Raw genomic sequence first — 8,698 nt, 5'->3', positions numbered from 1 at the left:
CATTATGGAAAATATGCAGGCAGCACTTTGAATAGTGATAACTGCATTTCATTCTTATCACTCTGCCAGATGCTTAACTGCATTTTCCACTTATCCCAAACACTACTTTTAGCCTTCACCGAAAATCAAACCCAATCAGCAGCAAAAATAAGCTTTTCCCTCTCGATCAGCCTAAGCCTGCTTTGCAGAGGGACAATACTTGACAATGCTGTTCTATTTCATCAGGTGGGAACTTGAAGAGAACACTTTGCAATGACAAAATTAACAGGGATGAAAATTTACATTTTGAGAACATGGTATACGCTCGTGCTGGCACTACGTCTGAACACTGCTGAAGATTGCCAGTGGACAAAGAATAATCCCAGCTCCTTCTATTACAGCACTTTTCCAACAGGTACTTTTCAACTGCAGTTGACTGTCGTTTTTACAATGCTCTAGATTGACCAGTGTTTGCAAAAAAAAGCTACCAAAGTCCTTTCCTCGCCCTTCCATGGAAATAGCTGAAACGTACAGAAATGCACTTTCTGCACCTAGCCCTGGAAATGTAAGGATTGGGTTAACCCTGCACTTCCTACAGTCATTTAAAACACTAAACTCAGAGTAATTGCTATCAGATTAATATTTTATATCCAGATCTCCCTTTCATGTCTGTGATGAAATAAGATGCACAGCATAACAAATCAAACCTGAGAACTCTTCTCCTTTTTGACCAATTATCTACAACTGATGAAAAACTACAAACTAAAAATATCCTTTGGTATGCAAAAATATTTATACACACACGTTTCATTCAACCAAAACCAAAACTTAAAAGGATATAGGCACTGATTTGGTTTTCTGCTTAAGTTTTTTTAAGTGGCTTATGAAATGGATTAATCATGTCCTTTCGCACAATACTAGGAAAAAAAATCAGAATATTTTTAGATATTTTTGGTAACAACAGCTAAACTTCTTGTCACCAAGAACGTAAAAAGTAGCAGGCATAAATAACATAAAAAACATATTTTTTTCTTACTGTAAGCCACTTGTACCATGCTATCAATGCACTACTTCAGCACTGTAAAATAATAGTAATACAGCTTAGTAAATGAAAAATAGATCATTTTTTCAGTGTATCATAAAAGGATACACCTGTACTCTGTACCTCACTTTCAGAGTCCCTATTTTATGCACCAATAACATTTCACAAAGAAAACATTGGCCCCGTGTTCAGTAAGCATGCAGTCACGCACATCTCACAGCAAGCTACGCAGCAGCTGCGGAGGTGCATCAATTGCTTTCTCATATGCAAATTTAATACGAAAGAGCAGTTGGGCCAGCAAAGTGTTTGGATTGTAACTCACTTCTTCTTACCCTTAGGCTTTTCATGGGGTGTTGGAAGTTCTGCCTATCAGACTGAAGGGGCCTGGGATGTGGACGGGAAAGGACCAAGTATCTGGGATGCTTTTACTCACACAAAAGGGAAAGTGTTTAGAAATGAAACAGGGGATTCAGCCTGTGATGGCTACTACAAAGTTAAGGTATCATTAAGGAGGAACTATCCCTCTAAAAACATTCTGGAGCCATTTCATGATACTGATTTCCCATTTAGAGCTAACAACTACGATGTAATATTTTGGTTGCCCTACAGCCACGCTGTATTAAGACAGATGAATAACTGAAGAGTTATTCTGCTTGGATATGACATATGCTAACTGGATTTTCTTTTCATAGGATGACATTCAGTTACTGAAGGAGCTTAAAGTTAATCACTATCTACTCTCTATCTCGTGGCCTCGGATTATGCCCACTGGCATCAAAAGTAAGCACAACAATTTCACCATACACTTACCAGTAGTAATATACAAGCAATTTTACTTCCAAGTAAACCAGAGTTGTATTTTTTTTTCCAGCTTGGAAAGCAGTCCAGGTAATTTCTTGTCTGTGTGTTTAATCAGCAGAACTGAACAAGAAAGGAATACAGTTCTACAATGACACCATCAATAGTCTTCTGGAAAGCAGCATTATCCCCATCGTGAACCTCTACCACTGGGATCTTCCACAGGTTAGACAAATTGGTGAAATGTCTAATGAAATGTTTCTGATAGGAAATTTATTTCTACATTTATGGACTACAAATGCATTAGAAAAATGCTTAAAGATGCTTGCATGGTTTTAAGGGTGCTTATAGTTACTTTTACTCACTTGCATTGATGTATTATTTATATTTCAGCAGCTCTGAAGAAAAGTCTTTGTTAGCTCGAAACTGACCTTTAGATAACATTACTGATTCTTGATATTCTTACTTTTGAAGGTTCTCCAAGAAAAGTATGGTGGCTGGCAAAATATAAGCATGATAAATTATTTTAATGATTATGCCAACCTATGCTTTGAGAAGTTTGGTGACCGTGTGAAACACTGGATTACTTTTAGTAATCCATTGGTAAGTTATCAGTGCTTTCCTTCCAATCACTTCAGTTGCTCAGTTCTGTTCCCAAAATTCTGTGGAAGGGACACTACAGAAAAGTAGGTTAAAAATTGTAGTTTAAAATGATAGATTGATGGATAGATAGTCTTCTGTAAGCAATCTTTGTGCCCAAAAATTGGTTTCAACCAGGACTGAGTTTCAAGACACATGAAATTCCAGTGAAGTTTTGAAAAATCATCAGCTAGAGAGGAGACAGGCACAGAAATCAGACAGGCAGTTGAAATGGGTGCAGGGCAAGCTACATCAGACAACGGCAAGCTGGCAAGTCAGTCCCTATGGCTGGTCAGCAACACGTTGTTTCCAACAAGCTACAGCGTACCATCAGCCAAGCAGTAGGACAGTAGACAAACGCCAAGGGCACGAGAGGGAAAAAGGGGTCTGGAAAGGATGAAGACATTAAGAGACAGATCCTGCATGGTCTAAATCCATAGGATGTTAGCAAATTCGTTAACTGCACTGTTCAAAGAATAACTATTTCTATGTGTTTGTAGGCAGTTGCCGAAAAAGGTTATGAAACAGGAGAGCATGCACCAGGACTGAAGCTCAGTGGATGTGGAGCGTACAAAGCAGCGCACCATATAATTAAAGTAAAATTAGAGTTGCACTTTAAATTATGTGTAAATTGAAAATTATTAGCAGACTGATTAAGCTTTTCCTCCTGCTCTTTAAACAGAAATATAGTTTAGTAATGATGTCATTTCCAACTGCCATATCAGATTTATTCAGTAGCTGAGGTAACCCGGTTTTAGACCACCAATGCATATTCAGGTGTAGCAAGCAGTCAGCTGTGCTCGATGTGACACTGTTGCAACAGCTCAGACTTCCCTTGTAATTTAAAGGTCCCTTTGAAACACCCTGTAAAACTGGTTGAATAAGAAAATATCTAGGTTACTCTAGTAACAAGGAGTAAAATCCTGGCCTAGTGAAATGAACTTGAATTTTGCAAGTGACTTCAGTGAAGCCAATTCTCACAGAAAAACTTTCACATGCCTCAATAAATTAGGCAAAGACATCCAAAGACCAGAGACGCTGGAATGCTGTACTGAATGCTATTACCTTTATGAGGACCTCGAGGAATTTAGGGAAGAAATATTGCAGCAATGTTTTTTTGATATCTTCTATAAAATGAAAGCTTCCACAATGTACATGAAAGAAATGATGCGATACTTCCAGATGTACCCTAATGCAAAAGCTTCTCTCCATCTTCAGTGTCTCTCTACACTTACTGTGTGACTGTGTATTTGCCCCTTTTTTCCCCCCCTCTAATTCTTACAGACTCATGCAAAGGTATGGCACTCTTACAATAGCACGTGGCGTAGTGAGCAGCAAGGTAATAAATGTTCATTCTGTGATTATGCTTCTATTTACATTAAGGGCTTAATGATTACGCATAAGCTGCAGAATTGTCATTTTGTTTTCAAGGTATGGTTGGAATTTCCCTAACTAGTGGCTGGGGTGAACCCATTGATCCTCACAGCCAAGCAGACATAGATGCAGCTGAAAGATACATGCAGTTTCATTCGGGATGGTTTGCAAACCCAATTTACAGAGGAGACTATCCAGAAGTGATGAAGAATTATGTAGGTAAGCCTCAGCAGCCCACTATGACATGCACAAATCACGCAACTGGAACATGTAACAATGGAATACCCCTAACCAATATGAACCTTAGTCAACTATGAGGACACAGGCAAGACGAAGCTAAGCAACGTGGGCTAGACGCATCCCGAGTATTCCAGGGGGACATAACAGAACTAAAATGTGTAACTGCTGTTGAGCTCAACAGTTGCCCAACTGAGTGTCCCAGTGAATGACTGGAAGCGAAGCAACCGTCTTTTCAGCGATAGCCTGTTTGCAGTGGTCTAACCAAGACTGGGACTTACTAGGTATTTTTCAGTATTTTCTACCTAAGCACAAAGAACCTGCGGAATTTTTCATCGCTAAAAGCTTGCATTTCTCCAGGACGCCATTATTTCACAGATAGAAGAAGAGAAGTGATGCACCCAGCAGCAAAGTGCTTCCTTTCTCATCACATTTCCAAGCTCTTTGAAAAAAGCAGCACATGAATTCACTGTCCTCTCCATGTACTGTACCTGACTTATTTCTGCAAACCAAAAGGAAGAACATTTATTTCATCTAAAGGAAAAAGCAGGCAAACTAAGCTGTCCTCTACACTAAGTTCAGGAAAACCATATTTATTGTTTGTCATTTAAAGAAAACAAGGTTCTGTGCTGCTCAGAAATATGTTTCCTGTATTTATTTTGATAGGTAGGAGGAGTGCCCAGCAGGGCCTGGGGACATCAAGGTTACCGACTTTCTCAGTGCAAGAGAAAAGCTATATTAAAGGCACAGCGGATTTCCTGGGAATAGGCCATTTCACTACACGGTATGTTACACAGAAGAGCTTTCCACTTCTACAAGTGTCCAGTTACCGCACCGACCAGGATCTGGCAGAACTGGTGGACCCAAAACGGCCAGCGCCAGGCTCAAAGTGGCTATACTCTGTGCCTTGCGGATTCAGAAGATTGCTCAACTTCATTAAGGTGATTACAGAGTATATCTTTAAAAAGAACAAAGAGTCAAGTTTCAAGCAGGAGTTCCACTTTTACTGTAAGGACAGATTTTCAACAGCTTCACCTATATATTCATCTACTTAAACTGGCAAGTTTCTTTTTTTTTTTTTTTTTACTGACAAACTTCATTTTAGTTTAGAGCTATAGAATTCAGTAATTTTAAATTGTAAAAGAAAAAGTTACATTCCTAGTTACACATTCTTCTTATTAAAGATAACTAAGTAAATCTAGAAAAATAGCTTTAAAGCATTTTAGTAAGAATTTCATGTTCTGTCAAAATAAAGTGATTTTATTCCTACAATCCAATTTAAAGACAGCTCTGTTTGCAGACACAGTATGGGAACCCTCTGGTTTATGTGACAGAGAATGGAGTTTCAGAAAAGGTACAGTGCACTCAACTGTGTGATGAATGGCGGATAGAGTATCTGAAAGGATATATTAATGAAATACTAAAAGGTAACTTTAAAAGCATGTTTTTCACTTTTCTAAAAATTCTTATAATTTACATCATAGAGAAATAAATATTCACAGATCAGACTGGACAGCAATCTAGACTACTGAATTCTTTCACAAAAGTGATTCAACCTGACCAAATGTACTCGTGCTAATAAATACAATAACCTACACGAGGTCAAATACCGTAATAGAACATCAGTTTCGGTAGAAAGGAGAAGTTGCACCTAATTATCATACTTAGGGAGCTCTTCGTACCTTTAAGCTAAAGATAATGTTTTCAAAGGATCTAAATTATTTTCTACTTTGTCATTTTTCTGTCCCCCACACCCCTACTTCTGCTATAAAACAAAACACCTACAGAACCATATTTTAAGGAAGACAAACACAGGCAATAAATTTAACAGAATAATTTGCGTTCTGTTTACAGCTCTAAATGATGGTGTTAATGTAAGAGGTTATACTGCCTGGTCTCTGTTGGATAAGTTTGAATGGAACAAAGGTTTCTCTGAAAGATTTGGATTTTATCACATTGATTTCAAGAACAAGAACAAACCACGATACCCAAAAGCATCTGTTAACTACTATAAAAATATTATTAGTGCAAATGGACTCCCAAATCCAACAGAGGTAATGTCCATCACACTTTTTTGTGTGCACGCATGCTGTGTATGGAAACTATCACACAGCTTCATGAAACAACTCGCATGAACATAGTACATGAAATTTGATGCTTTGCTACTGTAATTTAGGGATGTGTTATATATACTTATGCCTCCAAGAGTGGAAATGGCCTCAATTACTGCTTCTAAGGCATTCTACAAACACTAATTGGACTTAATTACGTGATAAAACTTTTGAATCGCAAGTTAAAAGTACTTGGTCAGGTTTCTATGCAAAAAATTACACATACGTGATACTTAGCTGGAAAATAACATGGAATGGTATGTGCTTTTTTCTTTTTTTTTTATTAAATAACTAAAATGCATTCGAAAAAAAACAAAGATGCAAAGAAACTTTCAGAAAATCATGTATTCACAGAGTAAAATACTTTAAAGTGAATTGTAGTGGACAAATGTTCAGGGACCAAGAAGCTGCTGCTGTGAGTAAGACAGAATATTGCAGTCTAACGGAACTGCTGCATTTCAATCTTCTCAGGTGGAAAACTGGCATCAAAAGGCCATGGACACTTGTTCTATCACACACCAGCTCCTTGATGCAGGTAATTATGTTTATTATTTCCCCTGAAAAATCAAAGGAACAGTAGAATACTGCTCATGTACTGAAGCTCATTCAGGGTAAGCAGAACTTTGGCAGCCCATTGAGCACTGACATCTTCAAAAATTTACCTTAGAAACAGAAGATGAAAGTATGTTATGGATTTGCTCCAGCTTGTACAGAGCAACAAAAATGTTTGCTTTATTTTACTTGTTATTTATGTTAATGTCAACATCTGACAAAATAATTTTAGGTTAAGGATTTTTTGAATATTTATGGCTATCTCTAGCCTAACAATGAGTGTATTGCTGAAGTTTCTTACATATTATTCATTTCTCAAATTTTAGATTCCTTGTTTACTCATATGGAAATGGTGACAGAGATCGTTCTTCCTACAATTTTCACACTCTGCATACTCATCAGTATTGTCCTACTACTCTTCTTCCTTCAAAATCAAAGCTAAAATTGCACACTTGGACACATCTTCATTTTGCATAATACAATGCAACTGTTTCATTATATTGTTTAAATCTTACCACAAATGCCTCTTTTTGTACCATTGTAAAGGTGAAGGAATATTACTTTACCTGCCCACATAGCACTGCTTCTAATTTTTTCTACTTAATTCTCAAAACAATTTAGAAATTTTATAAAAACCCGAAGTACATCTTTTTTTCTGCATTATTTTCTACACATTTTAAGTAGCAGATTTTGTTTCTTGTTATTTTGGAAACTATTATATATTTTGTTCACCAGAACAATAGTTAGCTAAGTGTAAAGCAGCTCTAAACTTGTCAGTACAAATTTCAAGTGATTAAAAAATATTTTATTTTTAATATTTTATTTATTAAAAACTATTCTGTTTTCAATCTGCTCATCATTACACTTTTAATTATCATGTAGCTGCTATTTGAAAAGAGATAAACACAACTGTAAAATGGAAGGGGACTTAACTATTCCAATAGCACTGCTTAAATATTAAACTCTTATTTCATGTCTAAACGTTAGGATAATATATGCCTTACTATTTAGGTGTGGAATAGAATTAGTTGAAGTGATTTATCAAAGATAATTGCTGTGTCAGATTTAAATTACAGAATCTTTTTTTTTTTTAAATAGGGAACTAGGTTTACCTCATACAACAATATATTTTATTGCACACACAAGTATGTAACATAAGTAATCCAAGCCACTTCCAGAATATAATTTTCCACTACAAATTCACTCAAGTAGGTACAAGTTAAATACATGATTACACAAAAAAAATAGTTCCAGATTATGGCCAGCTGGCTACATTTGTCTTTGGCATTGTGCTTGAAATCACTCCTCTAAAGCAAACCAATAAACCAGTTTCCAACTTAGCTCTCAATACAGCTTCAACACTGCTGTACGTATACTGAACACAGCAGCAGCGCATATATACAAAAATTCTTAGCTTCTATTCAAAGGCATTAACTATTAAATTGATAGTTATTCTTTTAAGATGCAATAAACTAAAGAAAGGAGTAAGAAATAAAAATAAAAAATAATATTTACTGAGGAGAAACGAGAAATGGTAGATGCTTCAGTTTTTAAATGCATGAATAAGAAGGTTTTTCTTATTCTTACTTATCAATAGTGAAGAGTTTTTTAAGCAAATACTTCCCTCTCAAATTAATCAGCATAGACTATATAGTTGGTTATACTACCAAAAGGTTACATACAGTATCTTATTAATGTACGACCATATGTAACTGTCAGTAATTAATCCCAACACATTTAAGTGATTATGCTTATCCAGCTATACTGAATAATTCTGAAGAAAGTAATGTAAAAGTATATATGACACCATCTAAAGTAATTCACTCTGCATTAAGGGAAAAACTGAATATGAGCAGCAGAAATAAGTATATCCAAGAATACTGCAAAGTATAAATACAGGAATGAGGAAAACCAAGCTGTCACAAGTTCATAATGCCCTTGATGAACAGCTTTCCAAATATATCGG

General features: G+C 36.2%; 1 protein-coding gene across 1 annotated transcript; it reads left to right on the top strand.

Annotated features, from left to right (window-relative positions):
* Positions 1–353: 353 nt before the first annotated feature.
* Positions 354–8,624, top strand: LCTL (lactase like). The gene is made up of 12 exons (XM_035554834.2): positions 354–394; positions 1,714–1,801; positions 1,938–2,044; positions 2,294–2,422; positions 2,959–3,054; positions 3,743–3,797; positions 3,869–4,051; positions 4,736–5,010; positions 5,370–5,496; positions 5,924–6,123; positions 6,652–6,715; positions 7,059–8,624. Exons 2-12 carry the CDS (start codon positions 1,783–1,785, stop codon positions 7,172–7,174), a joined length of 1,371 nt encoding a protein of 456 aa, XP_035410727.1. The 5' UTR covers positions 354–394; positions 1,714–1,782; the 3' UTR covers positions 7,175–8,624.
* The last annotated feature ends 74 nt before the right edge of the window (positions 8,625–8,698 follow it).

The sequence above is a fragment of the Cygnus atratus genome, chromosome 11 (assembly GCF_013377495.2).
Source record: "Cygnus atratus isolate AKBS03 ecotype Queensland, Australia chromosome 11, CAtr_DNAZoo_HiC_assembly, whole genome shotgun sequence".
NCBI classification, from domain to species: Eukaryota; Metazoa; Chordata; class Aves; order Anseriformes; family Anatidae; genus Cygnus; species Cygnus atratus.
This window is presented reverse-complemented; position numbering and strand designations above follow the sequence as displayed.